This window comes from Lutra lutra, chromosome 5 (genome assembly GCF_902655055.1).
Source record: "Lutra lutra chromosome 5, mLutLut1.2, whole genome shotgun sequence".
Classification (NCBI taxonomy): Eukaryota; Metazoa; Chordata; class Mammalia; order Carnivora; family Mustelidae; genus Lutra; species Lutra lutra.
This window is the reverse complement of record NC_062282.1, coordinates 8,340,473-8,366,125: the sequence shown is the minus strand read 5'-3', so window position 1 is coordinate 8,366,125 and position 25,653 is coordinate 8,340,473. Positions and strand designations below refer to the sequence as shown.

Below are 25,653 nucleotides of genomic sequence, written 5' to 3'. Positions count from 1 at the left end.
AATGGAGTCGCTTAGGCTAAGCCTCCAGGAACAGAACCGAGACTTAATAAAAGTTTTGGATCCCCCAGAGACGGAGGTTTCAACCCATCCATCAGCAATCAGCCGGTCAGTGCTCCTGATCCTGACCCTCTCCCTGACAGACCCCTGCCGTCCCCTCAAGGAAAGTGAACTTGCAATGACCAACCCACTTCTCTGCTCTGCACAGCTTCCTCGTTCTTCCTCCCTCCCTTCCTCCCGCCTTCCCCTTCCTCCTCTTACTCTGTACAACTCCTGGAGGGCGGGGGGTGGGTGCTTTCTATCTGCTAGATGCGATGCTGCCTGATTTGAATCGACTTTTGCTCAAACCCAACATTTTTAATCTGCCGCTGTTTCTCTTTGAACACTTCTTCAAAACCATGACAACTAACCAAGGGGAGCTTTCCTTCTTTTAGTAAGGCAGATAGATGATAGAGAAATAAAAGAGGCAGACAGACAGACAGACAGACTAACATGGGCTTCCTCACATAACAGAACCAGAACATGTACCACACTGAAATCTAGCTTGAGCCCAATCCAACCTTCTGGGATGGGATTTGGTTCCTGAAGTCCTCTGACAAAGCCTTTCAAAGGGAGGGCTCACCACAGAGACTCCCCAAAATGCCCCCCATGAGCCTGTGTAAGGGAAGAACAAAAGTGACCCAGGGGTGAAGTGAATTCAGGATGAGTGAGCTTCAGTGGCGTGACTGAAAACCTGTGTAGACACAGCTTAGGACTGAGAAGACCTGAGTGTGAGAATACCCAAGTTCAAGTCCCAGCCTGTCACTTAAAATCTGGGCAGCTTGGGGCACCTGGGTGGCTCAGCTGGTTAAACATCTGCCTTGAGCTCAGGTCATGATCCCAGAGTCCTGGGATCAAGTCCCGCATCGGGCTCCCTGCTCAGTGGGGAGTCTGCTCCTCCCTCTCCCTCCACCCCTCCCCCAGCTTGTGCTCTCTCTCATTCACTTGTGCTCTCTCAAATAAATAAATAAAATCTTAAAAAAAAAAAATCTGGTTAACCCTGGGAAGGCAAGTCAACTTCACCAAGTGTCTGTTTCCACTTCTGGAACTGGGAGGTAATATCAGCATCACCGCGGTGAGACTTACAGGGGACGGGGTGTGTGGCAAGTGCCTCGCAGAAAAATCCCGCATGGTTCATGGAGATAGCACACTCTCAAGGAGCTGGAATGCAACAACCCAGTCCGTAACTAGTGGGCTGCGCCTTGTGGCTTCCTCCCAGAGACCCACTACAGCTAGCGGGGAGGGGGGGGTGGGGTGGGGAGACAGTGGAGACACCCGACAAACACGACCTCAACCAGGTGACCCGGGGAACACCAGCGGTGATGAGTCATGGCCACGGCTCTACCTACAAAGACCTCGGCCGGCCTCCTGAATCTTCCAGGCCCAGCTGTGAACTTCCAGGAAAATCCAGCTTTAGCGAGATCTCTGCTCAGTTCGGCCAGAGCCACACCCTCCAGATCTGGTCACGGTCCTCATCCTCCACATCCCCCCGGGGGGGGGGGGGCTGACCGCTCACCCTGGCCTGCCTTCAGCAAGAGCCCCATTAGCTCAGTGTAGCCACAACTTCCCTTACCCCCGAGTCATTTTCCACCCGTTGACCCCCCACCTTGCTCCTTGGCTATACAGTCCCACTTGCCTGAGCTGTATTCGGAGTTGAGCCAACATCTCTCCCAAACTGCAAAATCCCGCTGCGTGGTCCCCCGGCCTATCCCAGTGGTCCTGAAGTCTGCCTTTCCATCTTTAGCAAGTGCCACTGCGTTTTTTGTGTTTTTTTTTTAAATGGTACCCTTGATAAGATGTGATGAGAATGTCACTTTCCTCCGCGGTCCTCCCCGCTCCCCTGACTTGTAACTCTAGTCTAATCATGAGCAGACACAAGGCACACCCAAACTAAGGGACATTCCACCAACTCCTTGACCAGTACTCCCCACAACGTCAAGGTCATAAAAACAAGGAAAGTGTGAGAAACCGTCACAGCCAAGAGGAGCCTGACGTGACAGCTAAATGTAATACAGCCCCCCCCCCCCCCGGGATCCTGGAACAGAAGAAGGGCATTACAGGAAAGATGAGGAAGTCTGGGTGAAGAATGGGCTTGAGTGAATGATAACAGAGCATCAATCCTGGTTCACCATTGTGCCAAACGTATCTCGCTACTATAAGATCCCAATGACAGGGACACCGGGTGCAGGCATATGACTCTCTGTACCCTTTCTGCAGCTCTTCTGTGAGTCTAACTATTCTAAAACCAAAAGTGTTCATTTAAAACAGGGGAAACTATGCGGTGCCTGGGTGGCCAGTTGGGTAAGGGTCTAGCTTCGGCTCAGGTCACGGTCCCAGGGTCCTGGGATTAAGCCCCGCGTGGGCTTCTCCCTGGGGAGAAGTCTGCCTCTCCCTCTGCCTCTGCACCCCACCCTGCTTGTGCTCACTCTCTCTATCTCTCTCAAATAAATAAAATCTTCAAAAAAATTTAAAAATTTTGAAATTTTAAAAATAAAAAAAGGGGGGAATCTAGGGTGGGGCCCCTCGACAAGAACACAAGGTGGGACAATGATTCTGGGTGGGCAGCTGGGTGCAGATTCTCTCCCCACTGCGCCCAAGGCTTCCTCAGTGGTGGGCACCAATGAGCCCCAGGAGGCCAGGTAGGCGGGTGGAGAGGTACGGCCGACTTTGAGGGCTCCTAAAGAGGGAAGGACAGGACTTGTTTGGCCGAGCCATTAGCAACTAAAAAGCCCAAGATGACTTCTGGTATGGCCTGCACGAAAGGTTTCCGGGTCCGATGTGGTGGGCCAATGACATGCTTGCCGAGTGACTATATGAGGGTGGGAATCCGTGACACCACGGGGTCCACGAGGGAAAGCTTGCCTGGCCCCTCCACACGGTCCACCTACATTTCCGTTTCCCAGCTGACTATCCCCCAAGCCCCACGTGGAAAATTTTTAACCTTCCCACTACTTTTCTTTTCTTTTTTTAAACATGGAACGTCATTCATGAATTTGCGTGTCATCCTTGCCCAGGGATCAGGCTAATCTCTGTATCGTCCGATGTTAGCGGAGGGCTGCCGAAGTGAGCACAAACTTTCCCCCCCTTAAATCCCCTACCCACAGCCAACCCCACTCACAGGAGATGACGCACCTTCTACCTCCAAGAGAGAACAGAAACCACGGTAAGGGAACCCCCCCCAACTTTCCCTCAGCACCTCACAAACTTCCCCCAATCCACAAGCAGCCTCTCCCCCTTCCCTCCCTAAGAAAAAGGAAGGGTGGTTCTTCTATTTAAAGATGCCAATCTCTCCCCCATTTCCAGTACTTTGTAAACACTCTCCACCCACTTCCGTGGAACATTGGTGCTACCGATGACCTCTTCTTTTCTCCGACCTCTCCCTTCTTGCAAATCCATTCCCATTAGACTACAGTGATGGCCCCAATTTTTCACCTTCCCCTTTGTCACGTTGGCCAATGGGACATTCAAAGGCATGATGCAAGCAGAAGCTTGAAATACAGTTACTTGGCTAAGACTCCAAAAGGAGTGTGAGAGGGAGTCTAGCTACCTTCATGAGAACATGCCCAGGAGAGGCTGATAGTCCCAGGAAGAGGACGAGAAGTGTGTGGAGCAGAGCTGCCCCAGCTGAAGTACACAAGGACACCCTACAGCAGGGTCCAGCTCACTCACAGGTATGTGAGCAAAAGCTGCCTAGATTATCCCATCCCCAGCCCATTCAATGATGCATGAACAAGAAACATATTTTCAACGAGGGTTTGGGATTTCTTGTTATGCAGCAATACCTAACTGGGTACACATGTGCAAGGGTCTCCCATCTTAAAAAAAAAAAAGAAATTATGTATAATTAGGCTGCTCTAACAAGCTACCATAGGCTAGGTGGCTTAAACAACATCTCTTTCTCACAGTTCTGGAGGCTGCGGAGTCCAAGATCAAGATGCACATAGATCCAGGGTCTGGTTCCTGATTTACAGACTGCTCTTCTTCTTCTTTTGTCCCCACAGGGCAGAATAGGGGAGGGAACTTTCTGGAGTCTCTTTTGTAAGAGCACTAATTCTGTTCCTGAGGGCTCCACCATCACGACCTAATCACCTCCCAAAAGCCCATCTCCTAATACCATCATCTTGGGGTCAGGATTTAACACAAGTCTGGAAGGAACATAAACATCCAGTCCATTGCAATGACCAATAATAATCCTGTGGACCTGTCTCTCAACTCCAGCCCTGACCCTCAGTCATCTGACTTCTCAGTTCAACTTCCAGAGCCACCTGCTCTCACTCTTGCTACTTACACTCCCCAAATCCTCCTGAAGCTGCTTTCCATCAGTCCCCAATGACCATATTTTAAGGAACCCCTACAGCTATGGGTCAGTTTTCCTCATAATTTGTCCTCTCCAGTGTTTATCCCTTGTCCATCCAATCCTTTCTGGAACACTCTCTCTTCATGGATATCCTGAGTTCACCCTTCTGATTTTCCTCTCTCCTTCTCAATTTCCTTTCCTTTTTTCTCTTCTTCCTGAAATGCTGCTGTGTCTCGGACGCATGACTAACCTTCCTCTTACCCCTACACTCTTCCTCCGTGACCTATCCACTCTCCTGGATCCATTATCACCCTGAAACTCTTCAGCTCTGTCTCTCTTCCTGACTTTCTTACCTAAATATCTGTCTAATAGATACTTCATCTGGAGTGTGTCACAAACAAATCAAACCCAAAACATATTTCTTCTGAACCTGCTCCTCTCTGTCATGTTTCTTTTTTAGTGATGAACATCACCAATGGCATAGGTGTCCAAGCCAGAAAGCTAGGCTCTGTCTTCAGCTCGCCCTCACTTTTTCCCATTCTAACTGTCATGCAATTCTGCCAAACTCCATCTCTTAAATGTCTTGCAGTCTATCCTTGTTTCTCCATCCCCATATCTACTGCCTGATCTGGGCCACCATTCCCCCACCTGGCTACAGCCCCTCCCCTAACTGTCCTCCCTGGTCCCATTTCTCCCCTCCCATCACTTCTCTAAACTACCAACTTGATAACTCCAAGAAGAAACTCTTCTGATCAAGACAACTACCACTTTAAACACTTTATGGTTTCTACTTCTTAGATGAAGTCCCGACTCTTTAACAAGCTAGCTCCTTTTAATCTGGCCCTACTCACGGAAAGGTAGTAGAAGAAACCACTAGCAATATGCTACTTTGACACAGGATTATTCTGATCTGAAGGTAGACACAAGAAAGGCTCCCTAGACTCCCCCATCTGCCTAAAAGCAAGACATAAATTTCTGAAGAAGTCCCTCCTTCCCTCTGTACCAGAAAGGACAGAAGTTAATCACTAGGGTAACTGAGATCTCGTCAGCCTAGAAGTGGCACCAGAGAAATCTATACAACAAACCTTCCAGTCTTTATCTAACATTAGTTATCTTTCCCAAAGAATGCCATCTCTGGAAGCCTAAAACTACTTTCTTCTGTCCTGTAAATTCTCCCCATATTTGTTCTTTGCTGAAGATCCCATGTGAGCTGGAGTTCTAAGTCACTTCTTTGAGTTACTCACTTTTCCCTGGGTAGCTCCCGTGCATACACAGGTATACATGTCTATAAACTTGTTTCTCTTTTGTTACTCAGCTACTTGATGAGCTATCTCTTGCAATGGAAGCTCTTTCTTGGTCTCCCAAACTTGGATTAGGCACCTGAACTATGATATCCCAGGTCCACATTCCCCTGTGGCTATGGATCCCCATCACCTCTACAACCCTTATGACCATGCTCATACATTCAAAACTTCCAGCTGACTCCAAACTCAGCAAGTCCATATTTGGTAAATGATAAGATGCAAGGATTACTACTACCTTGGAAAAAAATTCACTTATCAAAAAGGTTGTTAATTACCAAGTTATCACTCACATTACCTAAGAATTACATGGACATCACAAGTACTAATTGTTAATTCACTCAGTATTTTATTGACTATCAGCCTTGGGTTAAGAATCTTATTTACTCCTTTATTCAAGGGAAGCAAACAGACAATAAACTCATGTTCCTCTAAAAATGGGGAAATGTTACAGAATTTGAGTTGCCTAAAGATTTGACTGGTTTGACTCTAGGTACTTGGAATGTACTTTTCCAAGCCCGGCCAGTAGAGGGAACCATTGACTTTGGAAATGTCACATAGACCATCAGACCAAAGCGGCAGGAGTAAAAATTCTCTCCAAGGGTGGAGGTTGGGAGGGAGTGGATACGGATAGGGGAGCGGGAGGGTGGTACAGACAGGTCTGGGGGCAGGGTGGCAGCAGGCATGTGTCAGACTGAACAGCAGGGTGAGCCGCTGCGGGGAGGGGCACTGCGATGGCCAGTGAGAAGGGTTCAGAAAACTGGAGTTTACAGGAAAAGGCCTGGCAATGCTAGGAAACTCCACAGACTTGCCAAGCTCTACTTTCTTAATGGAAACACTAGAAACCAAGAAAAAGGAAAACACTCCAAAAAGCTAAGAAGAAAAGAATCAGAATGAGGTCAGACTAGCATCATGATCATATGAGGTGACCCCAAAAAGAATAAAAATAACGAGGCATTTAGGGGCGCAGGGGTGGCTCGGCTGGTTAAGCGTCCAAGTCCTGATTTTGGCTCAGGACGTGATCTCAAGGTGGGGAGATCCAGCCCCTTGTCCAGCTCGTCACTCAGCAGGGGTCTGCTTGAGAGTCTCTTCTCTCTCCCCCCTCTGTGCCCCCCCAACCCATGCTCTCTAAATAAATAAATGAATGAAATCTTTTTTATTTTTTTTCAAAGATTTTATTTATTTATTTGACAGAGATCACAAGTAGGCAGAAAGGCAGGCAGAGAGAAAGAGGAGGAAGCAGGCTCCCTGCAGAGCAGAGAGCCCGATGCGGGGCTCGATCTCAGGACCCTGGGATCATGGCCTGAGCCGAAGGCAGAGGCTTAACCCACTGAGCCACCCAGGCGCCCCTGAAATCTTTTCTAAAAGGCATTCATTCCTGGCTTTGGGCCAAGTGGTACCTTCTCCCCTGAAGGGGGACCTTCCTAAATCTGGTTCATGAACCAGGCCATGCACAGAGAGCCTGAGGCACAGCCCCCCAACCTTCTCAAAACACCCCCACCCCCTGAGAACCTCACTGTCCCCCTGTCCCCTGCAGCGCACAGCACACGTAACCCAGGCCGGTCTCCGTGCATTTCCGTCAGAGCCGTACAAATAAGTTCAAGGAGTAAGAAGTTTCAAGGATGCACCAAAGGTTACTTATACCCGACCAACCCGATCTTATCACAGTTTAGAAAGATCGCCTGTTGACCCTCACTTGCCTGACTCCCGCCGCTCTGCTAAAGAGGAAGGACGCGGAGAAGTAAACACAGAACTCCGTCCCTGAGCCTTTCGTTTCCGTGGTTATCTCACCGTGTATTTTTCTCGTGTTGGGGAAGGTGAGGCAGAAGCTGAAACCGCGGGCTAGCTGAGCCGCAGGGGCTATCGGAGGATGTATATTCCTACATCCTCTCCATCGTAACAGCCTAATACAGATTCAGCTGGACGTTTATTATGCATGCATCAAGTGTCTGAGGAGGCTAGACTTTTTCGAGAACACCCACCAGGCCGATCAAGGCATTCGTGCCCTCATGTGCGCTCCCAAATGCTGAGTGAGGGGCACCTGGGTGGCTCAGTGGGTTGAGCCTCTGCCTTCGGCTCAGGTCATGATCTCGAGGTCCTGGGATCAAGCCCCGCATTGGTCTCTCTGCTTATCAGGGAGCCTGCTTCCCCCTCTCTCTCTGCCTGCCTCTCTGCCTACTTGTGACCTCTGTCAAATAAATAGGTTAAATCTTTAAAAAAAAAAAAATGCTGAGTGAGTGCCGTAGAGAGCCAGGACCCCAACTTCTGGGCGCTCAGAGAGATTACAGTACCAAGTGACATAAACATACAGCTGCTCTAGAGTTTTCCTGAACCACACAGATCCTGCCGGGACCAGCATCGATAGACCAAGTCATTCGGGGTCATTCTGTCACCCTTACCAGAGAAGTGTTTTGGCACGGGGCGTGTGACACAGCCCTTGGCAGTGAGATACAAGCGAAACTCTGCTGGAGGCTTCTGGAAACGTCTTCCTGCCCCAGAGAACAGGACACAGAGACGGGGTCTGCTCCTGCCTCCTGGAGCCAAGCTGCAGGGTCTCGTCATCAGGAGGGAAAGGTCACCAGCCCTTCTGAGAGGCTGGCCCTCATAGGGCTCTAGGGAGCCACTCACTGAAGCGACCCCCGTTGCGAAAGAAGGCAGTTTCTTCATTGCCGGAGCCCCGTTTCTCTGGGTGTTCAGTGACTGCACCCGGAAACGCAGATCCTGGCTCCAGTGACAATCGGGGAAACGCAACAGCAAACCGTCACTCAGGGATTGGCAAACACTCGAATCGGTCTTTTCCAGGGTCGGCAAGGATACCCCTGGGAACTGGTGGGAAGTTAAATGGGTATGGGATTTGCTAAAGGCCCCTTGGCAGTGGCTACGTAAACATGCACGTCCTTTGATGCAGCAACGGAGTGCTAAGAACCTCTCCGTGCACTGCTTCTCTTTCCTTCTCTTCCCTTGTTCTCAGGCCCCGAGGTGGGCCTCGACACACAGCCCCTGCCCGTTCTCGGCCCTCGGGTCTCTGCTGCGGCTCAGTAGGGGCTGGGGCACAGGGAGAGATGGGGGGTACTCACCCCTGCCTCCCTGCCCAGAACCCGCCCCACCGGCTGCGGGCTTAGAGTCTCGGGTGCACTAAGGGACCTGACACTAAGGACTAAGGACACTCAGGTGTCTGGGGGTGTCTGGCACCCCCAGACACAAATGACTTCGCGACAGCACCATCCCTAACAGGCTAATTTGGAAACCCAGAACGCACCGCTCTCCACGTTGGGGAGGCTGGAATCCGTGGGCTTCGGCTCACCGCGGTGCCCTCGGATAGGAAGTAACCGCGCGGTAAATATTTGTTTTCAAGGAGGATTTTGCACAGAACGGATGAGTCGCGGTTTACCAAACCGCCTCGCCGCTATGGGACATAGGGGACGCGGCCGCGAGCACACAAGCACACCCCGGAACGTGCCGCAGGAAGAACAGGGTAAGTCTTCCGTCCCCCGGGGGTGTGAACAGATCTCCTAAGGTCAAAATCTTTACAGAACCACCCACGTGCGGGTAAATAAAAAGCACAGGTGCACACGTGTGTGTCTGACAGGGAGAGAGGTCTGGGAGTGTCGGTGGCGGGGGTGGGGGCAGTTTGTGAGATGGAGAATGTGGGAGAGGAGATCACGACCTTTTTCTCAAAAGAATTACTTCTGCGGCGCTTTTTCTTACCGTGAGCACACATCCCCAGACAGCTTTTGGAATTTAGAAGCCATTCGGTAAATAAAACTGGTTATGGAGTTGGATTAAAATGGGACACAACCTGGGCGCCTGGTGGCTCAGTCGCTGGGCGTCTACCTTTGGCTCAGGTCATGATCCTAGGGTCCTGGGATCGAGCCCCGCATCGGGCTCCCAGCTCACTCAGTGGAAAGCCTGGTTCTCCCTCTCCCACTCCCTCTGCTTATGTTCCCTCCCTCGCTATGTCTCTCCCTGTCAAATAAACAAAATCTTTTTTAAAAAATGGGACACGACCATCTCTCAGCTATAGCCCAAAGAGCCTCTTTCCTCCACAGCGGGGAGCAGCGCGGACAGATCCTCAGCGAGTCTTCCTTCTCACTTTCCTGATGGCTCCATGTCCCATGGACATCTCAAGGGCTGCGCGACTTCCCCAGCCTTGGGTACCCACGAAGAGCCGTCCCCAGCCACCCCACTGGTATGAGATCCTCCCAGGCTCCACTTCTCAAAGCGGGATCCCCAGACCAGCGGGATGGGCATCGCTGGGGGCATGGGCCAGAGCTTGTAGAGATGCGCGTTCCCAGGCCCCTCCCTAGACCCGTTCAATCTGAAACTGGGGGGAGGGGGGACGGGGCGGGGGGGAGGGGGGACGGGGCGGCGGGCAGAGCTGGACAATCCCTGTTTGAACCAAATCTGCATCAAAACACAGATTAGCCACCCCCAGCTGATGCTGGTGCTCACAGTGAGGGACCAGCCCTGGGAGGTCCTGTCACCACCTTCAGAAACAAATTAGGGGCACCTGGGTGGCTCAGTGGGTTAAAGACTCTGCCTCCGGCTCAGGTCATGATCCCAGGGTCCTGGGATCGAGCCCCACATTGGGCTCTCTGCTCAGCGGGGAAACCTGCTTCCCTTCCTCTCTCTCTGCCTGCCTCTCTGCCTACTTGTGATCTCTCTCTCTGTCAAATAAATAAACTCTTAAAAAAAAAAAAAAAGGAACAAATTAGGGAAAAAATCACTTCCTCCCATTGAAGCAATTAAGACAAACAAGGAAGTGCTTTTTAATCAGATTTCTTCAACGTAGCAAAAAAAAAACAAAAACAAAAACAAAACACCTTACTCCTCCCCACCCATCTCCCCTTAACAATTCAGTTCTACAGCAGGCCTGGGGTGGGCGTCCCAGGGGTCAGAGCCCAGGTGCAGGGAGCGGGCGACTGCCAGGGAAAAGGGTGCACCCAGGACCTAGCCAGACGCAGCCACGGCTTGAGCCAATCAGCAACCAAGCTAAGGATCTGGACCCCAGGAGAAAGAGAAGTTAAAAACAAGAAAAGAAAATACATTATAATAATACACATTTTTTGAAGAGGGAAGAGACTCCCCGTACCCATCAAATTCACAACTGTCACCACCAGACAACAGAACCGGAAGGCCCTGGGGCCGAGGAGCTAAGTGATTTTCACCCTGAACTTGACCGGCTTTCTGTTTAACTCTGATTGCTAATGTGGTTTTCTTCAGAACATTGTGTATTACATTTTATAATAACAGACCAGCAGCAGTGCCAAGTAGAGAAAGTGACCGGAGCAGCCACCGTCCCACACGACCCAGCCGGGGTCACAGCCTGGACACTTCCCCGCAACACCCCGACGTGTGGGGCCCAGAGAATGACACACATGCCAGCCACGGTGATCCTAATGGTCTGACCACGCTACAGTCTCCCACACAACCACAGGGACCGAGCAGGGATGGGAGAAGCTGCTGGGCTGCCCTCAGCCCCGAGCTTCTCCCTCTGCACCGCTGGCCCCAGGGCCCTGGACCCAGAAGGCACCTGCTGCTTCTCCCTCTGCGGGGCCTCTCTCTGACCCCGAGAGGAGCTATGTCAGCTGTGACTTAAAGTACGTCAATTCCAGAAAATCACAGCCCCCGCAGAAGGACGAGTATTAGGAATGAATCTCTGGATCCCTGCCAGTTCCTCTGTTGAGCCCTGACTGTGTTTGGAGACAGGGCCTTTGGGGAGGTGACAAAGGTTAAAGATGATCACTAGGGTCCAGGAGCCCTGGTTCAAGAGGACAGGCGTCCTTATCAAAGGAGACACCAGAGACCTCACACACTCTCTCTCTCTCCACCACGGGAGGACACAGCAAGGAGGGGCCCCGTGCACGGGAGGTGGACTCTCACCAGGAACCAAATGCCCTGCATGGCACCTTGACCTTGGACTCCCAGCCTTCAGAACCATGAGAAACAGATTTCTGTTGTACAATACCCCCAGTATGTGGGACTTTTTTTACATAAACCCGAACGCACTGACCCCAGGGATGCTCGAGAAGAATAAAGTAAAGGTAATCCGCTGAGTGGCACAGAAACACGTTAATGATATCATGTGCAGAATCTGCCCAGATCTTAGAGTAAAGGGATGGGGGAAATGAGAGAGACGGTGCGGTGTGAGGACCGGGCGACTTACTCTGGGTCTCAGAGGGAGTCTCAGGAAGAACGAACAAAACAAGGCAGACAGTGTTTCACAAGAGATGAACTGAGATTTCCTAAAAATACACCGAATGTAAGTCAGAACAAATGCAGAGAGAAGGAGCTGAGACACGACCATTGGGGCCGGAGGGGAGGCAGCGTTATTTTCAATACCAAGGATGAGGTGAGAGATATTTCCAAGTTTCGGCAAATATCAGGGCCTCAACAAAGATACAAAAGGAGGCTGGACTCGGGCTTCCCCTGAAACACTCAATGGGGGGATAAGGCAAAGGACAAGTCGCTAATCCTGTTATTTCAAATGGGCAAGATTTCAGAAGGTTCTCTCGTGGGCATTAAACCACAGCCAACACCCTTAAGGCACACAGAGTTCTGGCAAATCCGTAAGAAAGGAAATCTCGTTTCCTGCACATTGTCCTGGTGTTTATGTCTAGCCGGTGCCACGGGCCCCGCTCTCCAGCGACCCCCTGAGCCCTCCGCTCTGCACCCCAGCGGACATGGGAGCCTGGAGCTCCACACCCCCCACCTGCCACCGAGGCCTCTTAGACGCCCCACATCTCGAAGCCCTGAGCGCCAACGGAGCCGGCACTCCTCCACGATCACTGTGCATACGTCCCTCGGGAATTCGTCATGCCCCATCCAGTCGCTAGAAGTCAGCCCAGAGGTCACCCTCCTGTCGCCCCCCACATCACACCACTTTCTTGGCCAAGCAGTTCCTGCTTCCTCTCTGCCATGAAAACGGCTCCTGGGTCCCCAAGGGCTATCCAGCCGCTGTCACCCACACCCAGCCTCACGGCACTCAAAGGCATTCTCTCATGTTGCATCTAAACCCTTGACGATCTGTTCCCTGCCTCCTCTTGGAGCCGCCTACCATCCCTCCAAGTCACATGCAAGCCTCCCACCACACGGCCCAAGAGGGGCCCGGCTCCCTCTTCGCCCCGTGCACTTGGCTGCCCCGGCTGCAGCAGCCTCCCTCTGACTCCTGTGGTTCCCCCCTTCCATGACCCCTGCCCTCAACCAGCAGGCCAGCCGGGGCGTTCATGCCCACGGCCCCAGGGGCCCCCTCCATCAGAGCTCCATCAGAGGCCTAGGCGCTGGGGAATCCCTGGAGGGCAGGGCTGCCCTTCATGTGGGCATCCCCAGTTCCTGGGCCAGTGGGAGGCGGTGAACGGGGAGCCCAGGATCACTGAATGCCCCCCGCTTTCCTCTCCCCCTCGTGCACTTCAGGACATCATGGATCTCAGCTTTCGAAGCCTGGAGTACCCCCACGGAGGCAAAGCTTTGCACCCTAAGACCCAATGAGGCAGATACGTGTTGGCACAGCCTAGTCCCCCCCTAATTTGGGAGGGTCCCCCGCCTCCCCCAGCTTGACTAAAAAGCAGTTGTACAGACCACTCCCTGTTGACATTACAGGGAGTGAAGCTGCCAGATGCTTGCTTTGCTGGGCTCCCCGGGTCAGAGTCACCCCCGTGCCGGCTCTGACCCAGGAGCTCGTGATGCCCAGTGGGACAGAGAGGCCTCTCTCTGCTGGTGGCAGCAAACACGCTCTCGCCAGAATCAATGTGCGGTGCAGTCGGGGGCATCTTCTCCAGCTTCCCAGCCTGGAGTCCAAGGCCCGGCTCCCCACGCCATCGCACGGCGCCCTACATTCCGTCAGTAAGCAAACACCTCTTCTTCCCGACTCGGCGGGAAGCAGCGTCTTTGCAGCTGAGAGCCTGACTCATCAAACCGACTGATCTTGCAAGCCAAGAATTTCCGAGGTGGTCAAGTGACAAACCCACTTAACACCCCAAGGACAAGCGACGTGTGGTCCAGAGGGACGAGCACAGGCTTGTCTCCAAAAAAGTCCGAGGACAGTTCTAGAGGAGGACAGCCACCAGGTGCTCGGCAGTGACGGCAGAAGTTCCACGTCTCGCTGTGACAAACCTGGGCTGAAGGACGCTTCGGGGGACGCTCTCTCCCAAACAGTGCAATCCCGCCTCGTTACACTGATACACTCCAGACAAGCAGCTCCCGGCTTTTTTTTACATCCATGGGCAAGTGGAAGGTTACCTTGTAAATATGTCTAGCAGATCCAGTAACCATCACTTACAACCTGTCTATGGGATCTAGTCACTATCACCGGCGAGGGCGGGAGGTCACCAGCATCTCTCCGCTCCCCATCTCCAAGCACTGGGTAGGCGCGATGCTCTAGGGGAAGGGATGACGAGCCTGGGTTTCTGCGGCAGCTTCACCTTCAAAGATGCTGGGGAGTTATCAGGGCGACACGTGCCCAACAGTGAGCTCTGCACAAACGGCATCGTCCCCAAGGCACAAGGAGAACGCATCCCTGTCCTGACCAGCCCTTTCCTGCGCCGCCTAGCAGTAGAATAAAGAGCTGATCAAGTCCCGTCCTTACGTTAATTTCACGAGCTGAGTTCAAGGGCAAAGCCTGCCCCCCACCCGCCCCCCGCCCCTTGGCAGCTGCCCCCCAGCCTCCGGTAGGCAAAGCCGGGTCTTACCTGCCTGTGCGGCTGTGATTAGGGCCGTGTTCCCCTCGCTGTCCTGCCAGTTGACATCAACGTGGGGGCACTCGGCTAAGACCACCACAGTATCCACAAAGCCGTGGTAGCAGGCGACAATAAGGCCAGTCTAGAAGTGAAGAGGGAAGCGGGTCAGAGGGCCAGAGCCCGAGCATCACCACCAAAGACCCCGCGTGCACACACTGTCCCCCCGCGGTGGGACACAGAGAACCCCGGGGCCCGGTTCTGGTTGGCGGTTTAACAAGCCAGGCACTTGTTCACTCTCCAGGGTTCTCAGAGGGCTGCCCACGAGAGAGGGCACGATGCCTGGAAATGTCCGGAAACCGAGATCCCTGCCCTGTACGGTGCGCCTTCTAACGGGAGGACAGAGCAAACTAGAGAGCCACCAGAGTGACGACAGAGCGTGTGAGAAAGGACACGAGGGGAAGAGAGGCTGAGAGTGAGGGGGACACGTGGCTCAGTCTCCAATAGAGTGCGCAGCGGGGGCTCCCTGGGAAGGGGACAGTAGATGAAGATGAGCAGGAGGTGAGGCAGAGCGAGGGCCGTCGGGGAGGCACCCCTGGGAGGCCCGGAGGCTGGAAGGAGGAAGTCAAGGGGCATCGGAAGCCCAGAGGCCACAGCACAAACCCTGAGACAGGCCGAGTTTTGAGCAATCAGTCGTCAGGTGCCCTCATCAAGTCCAGCTGCGGGATGGACACGGAGTGTGCGAGACCAGTCTGGTTACGGGGAGACCCGCTGGGAGGGATGGTATCATTAAAAAGAAATATTTGGTCTTTGTCCCCAGTTTCTGGCACACAGCTCTGAAAACACTTAGAAACTGCAGTTGTTACATGCTCATGAGAAGACGCACATGGTCGGGGGGCAGGGTGCTGGGAGCGTCAGGACGGAGGCCGGTCTCTAGAGAGACCGACGGCCACGCAGGCAGGAGGTCAGATCTTGCCGCTTCTCTGCACCAACCCCCAACCCCACCTCCAGAGAGGGGAGCAGGGCTGCAGACGGAGTTCAATCACCAACAGCCAATGACTGAAGGCTCAGAGCAAATCGTACCCACTTAACGAAAGCTTCACAAACACCCCTGAACAGTGGGGCTCGGGGGGCTTCTGGGTTGGTACTGAGAGGGGGGTCCTCCCGGAAAGGGCACACAAGGTCTGCACCCCTTTCCCATACCTCGCCCAGAGCACTTCTTCCGTTTGGCTGTTCTCGCTTGTATACTTGATTATAAACCAGTGACAGTCACCAGTGAAGCACTTTCCTGAGTTCTGTGAGTTACTCTAGTGAGTCATCAAACACGAGGGCGGGGTGGGGTGGGAATCCCCAAATTTGTAGCCCGTTGGATCAGCGGGTGACCCCTGGGTCAAGACTGGCGGGACGGAGCCCCACACCTGTGGGTCTGCACTAACTGGAGAGTTAGGGTCAGGATTCCTGGCACCACTGGAGACCACTGGTGTCAGAGAACTGGAGAACTGGGATGGAAGAACCACACGGATTTGGTGTAAAAGGAGAAAGACATTACAGGCTCCAGGACGGGGAGAAACGAATTTCTGCTGTTTGATGGGCCATCCACTTTCCGGTATTTTGCTGGAGCCACTGAGCTGACTGAACGGTGGGCGACAAAGGAAAATGATCTAAGGGTCCTCACACACACGGATTCGGTGACACGCTAAAATTCAAGACGTGGCCATCCAGAGCTAAGGATCACGTGACACTGAGCACTGCCAGGCGCTCGTACCACCGCACGGGGGACACTCGCGCTTAGAGCAACTCCACCTTGACCCAGCTCTACGTGGGCCAGCGTTCCAACAAGAATGCCATTTTTCATGGAACAAGGAGGAGGCACGGGCAATCCCACCTACTTATCTCAATAAGCTCTGGTCGCTGTCCCAAAAGAACACTGAATCACAAATATTAAAATTTTTAGTTTTAGAGACGACCACAGATTTTCTTTTTAAAACTATCATCCGTTCCGCAGCATAAGGAACTCTATAATGTTGTGACCATAGTCAAGCCTATTTCCTATGCCCCAGTTCACGCCTTCTTTGAAGTGCGTCATTCCATCCATAGCGTGAAATGGCTCACAATAACTTAATTTAAAAGAGAAGAGAGCACGCGTGAGCCCAGGCTTTTAGTGTCTGTGATAACCAGAGTTCACTGCCACCCACATCTGCGTTCTCCCACCCAACGTGTCTGCTCCCTGACACTAAGAGGTCTGGAAAACCTGTGACTCCACTCGGTAGGCACCAGAATCTCATTCTGGAGGTTTATCTCAAGTGTCCGACAATTTCCTGACCTATAAATAAGGCGTGCTGGGCCCAGTGTAACATCCTGCTTCTCACATAACAACACAAGAAGCTCATGTTTATTACAGAAAAGAAAACAGAGAAGACAAAAAATTACCCAGACACACACAATCTCACAAACACACAGATATACGCACACGCACGCATGCACATTTTTTCTATACCCAAATAGGATTACTTGCTCTATGTTTCAATGAGGACTGTATCAGTAACATCTTTGCACATCAATCAAAACACTGGCGTGTCAACATTTCCACCAGATGTGGAACATTCTATTCTAGAAGGGCAGAATCATAATTTAATGCATCCCTACTCTTGGATGGGGAGATTGATTTCCTATTTTTTTTCCCTATTATGAATAACAACTATAATGAAAACCCCTAGAACTAAGGCTTTGTGCATCTCATTCCTTATTGTCTCAGGAGACATTCTTAGAAGTAGGATTTCTGGACTAAAGGAAAGAAATAATCTGAAAGCCTAGAACACACACTGAAAACCTGTCCATCAAAAACATCCCAAAGAGCACCCACCTTTGCCAATCTGGCCATCCAATCCTTACTTAAGGACCCTGGGTTAGAAGGAGGAATTTCCATCAGCGGATAATAAAGCAAAGCTCCCAGCGCTCCTGACGCCTGACTTTGGTTCCACGCTCTCTCCCTATCATGCTCACCTCCATCCCTTGCTACCACAACCACTAGGAGGGTCCGTTCTGGAATCACAGCCCCTTCTGACCACCTAAGGTAAGACTTCCCAAAACGTGCAGCACACCGCTACTGAGAGCAATCTTGGAAATCTCAGCACAACCTTAGATCGGAAATGAAGATGATCGGGGGAAAAACAGAAACTTAAATTTGAGAGCTCAGGATAAAATGGTACTGGATGCCTCTCGTGTCCCAACAGAGGCTGACTGACTAATTACTATTAAAAACAATAACCTTCATTCCCTACTCTCTGGCGGTCGATTGGCACCCTCGAACCATGGTCTCCCAAGACAAACCACAACAAGACTTGTCACAACTGCAAATAAATATTAACCACTTGCTAAACTGACAGAAGCCCATTTTCAGATGGTCCCTAAGCCACATATAGACTGTTTTTTTTTTAAATTACCAAGTGTCCATGAGAATAAAATATGATTATTAAGAAAAATTCAGTACACTACCTATAATGGGAAACTTCTATTTCGACATCAGCTAGAAATTCAAGTCCCTCAAAACACAAGCTTAATTTTTAAGGCTACACACCATAGAAATGGCGCAATTACAACAAAAATAATGAGTTGAGATGTTTCTGCTTAAAAACTGTAAGGGTCTGCACAACAAAAAATGAAAATATACAAACCCAAACCCCATGCCTCTCACAAAGAAAGGAGGCTCTAACATCAGGATTTTAACATCATTTACTGTATTGATAGATGAAAGAGATGCAGGCAGGAGGAAGAAAGGTCATACACACACACACACACACACACAACCAGAAAATGCACAGGAAACATCTAGATGAATTACACCAAAGTATTAACATCCTCTGTAAAAGGAATGGGAATAGAGTATACATAATGGTTAATTTTAGGTGTCATAATTTTATGTTGTACCAGATACTTGGTCAAACATTATTCTAGATATTTCTGTGAAGGTTTTTTGTTTTTTGTTTTTTGTTTTAACGAGACTAACATTTAAATCAGTATACTGAGTAAAGCAGATTGCTCTCCATGATTTGGGTGGGCCTCGTTCCATCAGTTGAAGGCCTGAATAGAACAAAGACAGACCTCCCCTATGCAAGAAGGAATTCTGCCAGGGGACCACCTTTGTACTTGAACTACAACTCTTCCCTGTGTCTGCAGCTTGCCAGCCCACCCTGCTGATTCTGGATTTGCCAACCCTCCACAATTGTATGAACCAACTCCTTCATAGAAAAAATCTGTATGTGTGTATTATGTCTGTCTCCATAGTTACATATAGTTGTTTTATAGATACACAGAGCTAGCTAGAGATACACTTATTTGTGTGTCTCTAGCTAAAAACATATGGAGATATATAGACAGAAATACACAGATACCTAAAGATACGCAGACTCTATTGGTCTCTCTGGAGACTCCTGATTAAGACAAGGTAGGTGGGAAAACACACTTTGAAGGAACTGCTTTTTACCCTATGTTTCTGTACAGTTCTTGTTCTTTAAAACAAAGTTGTATTTGTGAGGAACTTGCATGATTTTAATTCACAATGAAAAAAAGTACAAGTAATGGTGTTTACGTCCATAACACTCTCATTAGGAAATACAATTTTATGACCACCACTGTAAACAGTGGAGGAGACAACCATCTGTGAGGAGGGAGGAGGGGCAGAGGGCAGAAGCAACCAGGAGCTGACAAACAGCCAAGTGAAGAGACTGGGACACCAAGAAGCTCTATGAACCCCAAGGCCGAAACCCAAGCCCGTGTGGTACAAAAATAGGTAGAGGAATTATCCTGATCATCCAGAAGAAAAAGGATATTACCGGGACGCCTGGGTGGCTCAGTTGGTTAAGCAGCTGCCTTCGGCTCAGGTCATGATCCCAGCGTCCTGGGATCGAGTCCCGCATCGGGCTCATTGCTCAGCAGGGAGCCTGCTTCTCCCTCTGCCTCTGCCTGCCATTCTGTCTGCCTGTGCTCGCTCTCTCTCCCTCTCTCTCTGACAAATAAATAAAATCTTAAAAAAAAAAAAAGGAAAAAAAGAAAAAGGATATTACCCACATTCTAATGTGAGAAAAAAAAACTCCATTGTTCATAGTACAATATTTTAAAATTTGGTACCAAGAGAAGAAATTTGAGTTACTCCAAAGTTCACTTCTATGCAACACCTTTCTCCGTCCTCCATAGTACGACCACCGGCAGGAAGCAGGAAATGGTCACACGGCTTTGGGAAAGAACTTAAGAATCTCAGTCCTCTACAATATACGGTATTTCTAGAAGGTGCCATGAGTCACTGCTAGCATGGGCCTGATCTGTTGGGTCAGGTGTATTTGGCATAGTTCCAATAATCTTATTTATGATAAGCACCATGATGAGAACGTAAATCGCAGGATGGGAATCTGGTCTGTGATGGTCACTGCTGAGTCCCCAGCTCTAGAAACAATGCTTAACAAATAAATGAAGATGAGCATTTTTAGTAAACAGCTTCTTCCCAGATGGTCAATGGATTTGACCTTTGCACTACCGCACTTTGGTGGCAAGGGCGTGGCCCGCACCCTCTGGACAGCAGGCCATGTCCACCTTCAGCCCTCCTCCACCCCAGCTTGGCCCCAGCACTGGTCCTAACCATTTGGAAGGCAACAAAAATCCAGCAACTCCACTCACGCTAACACTGCCTGAGTTTGCAGGCTTTAAATAATTCTCACCAAACTATCACTTTGTAAAATGTTGCTTTTGTGTTATACACCTCATAAAACATCTGCAGCTTCTGTGAGGAGACATGGGACTCTGAGAAATGTTTCTGGCCCCTGAGGCTCACAAGCAGGACGGCTGATGAGGCCAAGGGAGCAGCAGGGGAATGTTCAGGAAAACCCATAATCTTGGGAGACGGGTTGTTTGCGAGCCTGGAAGTCTGTCAGACGTTATAAAACACATTCTAGGTGGGCCTTCTAGAATAGAAATCACAGCCAAGTTTTCCTTTGTTAATTTTTAGGAATTGAGTTAAAATCAGGGCCCTAAGTAAAGAATATTCCGCTGCAGGGGAGAGGTCGGAACCAGGATAAAAATAACCCAGACCACTGGTTGCAGCAAAGACAATGGCCTGAGAAGGGGGAGGTCCCTGCCCGGGGCCGGACTCGTGGTTCAGCCCCACCCAGATGGAGCAAACCCAAGACGGCTCAGATTTTCCACTCTGAGAGTCTCCTGTAAACATGTCCTTACCGTCTAATGAGGCTATTCTCCCAATGAGATTCCAAAGGAAAGGGCATTCTATGAAAGTCTTCCTCCAACATTGGTTCATTATTTCAGCACAGTGCAGGGAGAAGGTGAGTAATGATGCTCCAAGGCCAGCTCCACGGGCAGGAATGCATTCCGCCGGCCTTCCACGGGCAGCCCAGGAGCGCCTGTGCACCTGCAAGGCACCGCACCCTCCGCCAGCCCCGTCGTGTAGAAGCCCGACTGTGCTCTTTCTCCGTGTATCGTTCAACTAAGAAATGGCTGTTTCTTTCACTCGAGGCAAACCCTTCCCTGCTGTCTTAGGGGAGCCGACTGAACTCAACCGCAGAGCCCAGGCAGCAAACTTCCTCTCTGAAGTGTCTCCCTAAGAACTCACATTAGCGTGCAATTTCGATGAGAGGACATGTCTTTTAAAGTAGCACACTTATTAGACTTCGAGGTGTGATTTTTTTTTTTAAGTGTCTTGATCCCAACTACTTCCGTATTGTGTTGTGATAACTTCTGATGTGTTATCAGAAGTTTGGAGGGTAAAGAGAGAGATGTCCGGGTCTGACGCAGAGGGGGCGGAGGTGACCACCTGGCCAGGAGGCAGGTGCCAAGGGCACCGCCCACTGTAGAGCATGGACCCAGGACGTCTCAGAAGCCGGCTCACAGGAACGAGTCCCATGGAACATTCCATAGACAGCTGGTGCAACACACACTTAGGGCCTGCTTGTACCAAGCACAGCTCAGTGCTGCAGGGACCCCGCCCCCAGAGCCCTTGATAAGCCGCTTGTGCCCAAGCAGCCTCCACTCTCCGCAAGGTGGGGGGAGCGTTCATTGTAAACAGATTCCAATTGTTTTTCTTAAGATTTTATTTATTTATTTGACACAGACAGAAACAGTGAGCAAGGGAACACAAGCAGGGGAAGTAGGAGAAGGAGAAGCAGGCTTGCCACTGAGCAGGGAGCCCGATGCGCGGCTCAATCCCAGGACCCCAGGATCATGACCTGAGCCGAAGGCGGACACTTAAGGACTGAGCCACCCAGGCGCCCCAACAGATTCCAAATATTGAGAAAGTAAAACAGAAAGCAAGTGATACAACAAACACGCTCGTCACACTGACTATACTAACAAAGGCTAATATGCTGTCCTAACCGCGTCACACTACTGTAAGAAATCAGCCTTCCAGAAAGGGCCAACATCCCTTTTGGGGCATCCTTCCTCCCTAGAGGCAACCAGGTATGTACTGATAGGTATCCTGACGTGGCTTCTGAATTTTTATTACGTATGCCACGTATCCATAAACAATACATCAGATACAGAGTGTTAGTTTGTACGTGAAATATTTACAGAAAGTCATATTTCTGTGTACCTACGGAGCCCGTAACCTGATCTACTCAGGGCTGGATGTGAGAGAAACCCAAACGCCAGGCAAGCACACCGTCCCCACATATGGGTCCCTCACTAGTCACTCGCACCCCCAAACTGACAGACATTTAATTTAAATTGGTTCCAAAGTCCCACAGGTGTAACTAGGGAGCACGGAGTTAGGACCTTGGTCTGTATCTCCTGCCGTACCTGACCTCGAGGTACTTGGGAATTGGTGTCTAAAAGGGTTTCTGTTACCAGGACGCTGTTTACCTGCAGGCCCTATATCTCTATCCTGAGAGGCGACCCCTCGTCCTGTGCAATGTTTACCGCATCCTTGGCCGCTGTTCACTGAACACCAGTAGCGTCCGTTATCCCCAATGACTGGCAACCAACAATGTCTCCAGACACTGTCAGATGCCCCCACCCTGGGGCAAAATCACCACCCGGTGAGAACCACCTACACAAGTGAACCAGATGGGGGTAGGACCCCCCCCCCCAGAATGCTCTCCGAAGTGGCTGCAGATTCTCACACACCACCCCCGGAGGACACGAGTTCTGACCTTCTTCCATCAATACCCAGCCCGTGTGCAACCTTGCAAGTAATCTCGCTTTTCTTTTTCCCCAGCTCTATGGGAAGTCCTTGTTACTGTCTTTAGCTTGCATTTCCGATCGCCAGTCAGATAGAAGCCCTCCCAGTCAGATAGAAGCCCTCCCACGTGTTCCAGGGAATGGCTGATTTGTATCCTTTGCCCATTTCCTGCTGCCTTCTTTTCCTTATTGATCAGTCTGAGTTCTTTACATATTCAGAGTCAGTACTACCCAACAGAAATAAAACAGGAGCCACAAATGTAAGCCATATACTTAGTGTTCTGGTAGCCCCATGAAGAAAAAGAAATCAGGTGAAGTTCATTTTACTGCTGCATTTTATTTAACCCAACATATCCCAAATATGACTGTAACCCATAATCAACATTAAGCAAGATATTAACGAGGCAGCAGGTGCAGGGAGGGCGCCCTGAGACGTGCTGAAACCTCCACCTGTGAGCTTTTGCTGCATCTCCTGGAAAGGGGCAGAGGAAACTGCCGCTGAGAGTTGTTGATTCAGAAACGTGAAGCTATAAATAATGAGATGAACTCACTGGGAGTCTAGCAGAAAAACAAGCGGTTGGAAGCGCAACATCTAGAGGGTTTTGCTTTCCCCAAGTAACCCTTAGCACTCCCCCCAAAAGTCCTGATCGACATCCTTCCTCCGCCTCCCCTGTCTTCCACATGCATAGGACACACACTTGCCCACGTGTGTGTGACAGTCCACAGGGGAGCTGCTAAGGAACACAACAGAACTTAAAAAAAAAAAAAAAAAAAAAAAAGGCAAGGTGGGCCGGAGGGGGGACCTGAGTGGCTGGTAGGTAACAAACAAAAGTGCATTTGTCCCTTCCAGACAGAAGTTTCAGGAGACAGCACGCGGCGTCCCTTTTTTGTGCATGGACTATCCTTGGAGCTCAGAGATGGACTGTCTCTCAGCCTGCGCCTTGGTGAGGACTTGGGGGGGAGGACCCCCCCCTCCCCGCGCGGACCTCCAGCCAACCTGCCAGAGTATGAACGAGAAAGCAGCAAATCTTGGGGCTTATTCCTTAGCGCGGCAAACACACCACACGCATAACGTACAGACACACGCCTACACAACAGGCACAGGCGTTATATAACATACACTTACACAGATGCTGATTGATCTCCTGTTTATTTCTCTCCTTGGCAAACGCTGTCCTTCATTTTAACATTGCGTCCTTGCTACTCGACTGGGCCTGCAATGTACCTTCACGTGTAACAGGATGGAGAAAGAGTTCCCGACGACGGTTTCCTTTCTCAGCTTGCAACACCGAACCCTGGTAGCCATGTCCCGCCGCACGTTCCAGACACACTCACGCGAGGCCGGTGCTCCAGCCCGGGAAGCACGGCTCCTCTCCACACCATCGAGGGCACCTGAGCGCCCGCGCACGCTGCCTGCCACCCGCGGCTGCTGAGCTCCAACACGGCCACATGAGGTCCCCAGGGTGGGGCTCTCGCCAGCGCCAACCGTCGCCGCTTGCCCTGACTCAGCTCTCCAAGCCTCCGAGCCTTTGCCCCTGGAGGGGCCTCTACCTGGAGCACCTCCCCACCTCCACGGTCGCATCCCCGAGTCCCCAGGCACCCGTCTGGTCCTTCCGCACGCCAGGGCTCGCCCCCTCTACGCCCATCTGCTGGTGCTCCCACTGGGCTGGGAGCACTCCTCGCGGGAAGGCGGGCTCCAAGTGGAGAAGCACCATCTTTCTGACTCTGTTTCCCCAGTGTCTGGCATCCAAGAGACATTGGGTAAGCACCTGCTGAAGGAATGAAGTGCCCCTGACATGGTTCGGTACCTCCCAGCTCTCCCAGCGCTCGGCTTCCTGTCCCAACTGGGCCACGGACGCATGGTGACGAGCTTCGAGCTTTTTACGTTACGGACACATCCAAACTAGGAAATTACTTGGGGTCCCGGGGAACCTCCAAGAACACAGGTGCCTTTCGTGTGCTAAGAATCACTCTAGCCGGTGCTGCCGGATCTGGGGCTGAGTCACACAGGTGCGAAAGCAACAACCAAACTCGAAGAAATCGAAAGCAGGTTCCAGAATTCCTCCGCGAGGAATGCGCGCCACGGACGTCAACGGTACGCCAAGAGATCTGCATCAAACGCCACAACTGCAAAACCCAAATCCACACGGAGGGATGATGGGCTAATGAACACAGGCTATGGGACACTCTGTCGCCCCCAAGAGGAATGACGCTGGAATGCAGGCGCTGATGCGGAAAGATCTTGGGGGGCCACTATTAGTGACAACAACCCTAACCTCATCAGAACAGGGTATGGGACACAACCTCTTCTGGGGTGAGCTGCTCAGATGTGTGCATGGCTCCTGGAAGGACTATGTTCATAAATGTTCCTTCTTTGCTCTGAAAGGAGATGTAAGAGGGGTCCCTGGGTGGCTCAGTGGGTTAAATCCTCTGCCTTCGGCTCAGGTCATGATCCCAGGGTCCTGGGATCCAGCCCCACGTCGGGCTCTCTGCTCAGCGGGGAGGCTACTTCCTCCCCTCTCGCTCTGCCTGACTCTCTGCCTGCTTGTGATCTCTGTCTGTCAAATAAATTTTAAAAGTCTTCAAAAAAAAAAAAGAAGAAGAAGAAGAAGAAATCTAACTATCTAACTAGTGGGGCACCTGGGTGGCTTAGTCGGTTAAGTGTCCGCCTTCAGCTCAGGTCATAATCCAAGGATCCCGGGATCGAGCCCCACCTTGGGTCCCTGCTTAGCAGGGAGCCTGCTTCTCTCTCCCTCCACCTGCTGCTCTCTGACTCATGCTCCTGCTCGCTCTCAAAATAAATAAATAAAATATTAAGAAAGAAAGGAAGGAAGGAAGGAATGACTCTAACCACCCTGAAGATACATAAGAGTGGGGACTTAGAGATTTTATTAAATATTTTGGATTGGTTTCAAAGTCCTTTGAAGGTACACACATTATAAGCATACAAATATAATATTCTGATGATGGGGTTCCAGGCTATATTTATATTTTTATTCATGTGTTCTTACGTCAAATTAAGAGATGCCTAGTAAGTTGTTTTATTTTTTTGTTTTTTTTTTAATATTTTATTTATTTATTTGACAGAGGGAGACACAGTGAGAGAGGGAACACAAGCAGAGGGAGTGGGAGAGGGAGAAGCAGACTCCCTGCACAGTGGGGAGCC

At 50.9% G+C, this 25,653-nt stretch overlaps 1 protein-coding gene and 1 pseudogene across 2 annotated transcripts in view; both read right to left on the bottom strand.

The window, feature by feature from the left end:
* ANKRD33B (ankyrin repeat domain 33B) overlaps positions 1 to 25,653 on the bottom strand; it is a 72,384-nt gene that overhangs the window by 11,162 nt on the left and 35,569 nt on the right. For both annotated transcript variants that reach the window (XR_007127408.1, XM_047729630.1), the window contains exon 2: positions 14,322 to 14,451. Coding sequence is in view for 1 of the 2 variants with exons in the window: in XM_047729630.1 (XP_047585586.1) it covers positions 14,322 to 14,451 (130 nt within the window). In the remaining variant the exon portion in view is untranslated. The remainder of the gene's footprint in view (positions 1 to 14,321; positions 14,452 to 25,653) is intronic.
* LOC125101439 (uncharacterized) lies at positions 3,006 to 3,105 on the bottom strand (annotated as a pseudogene).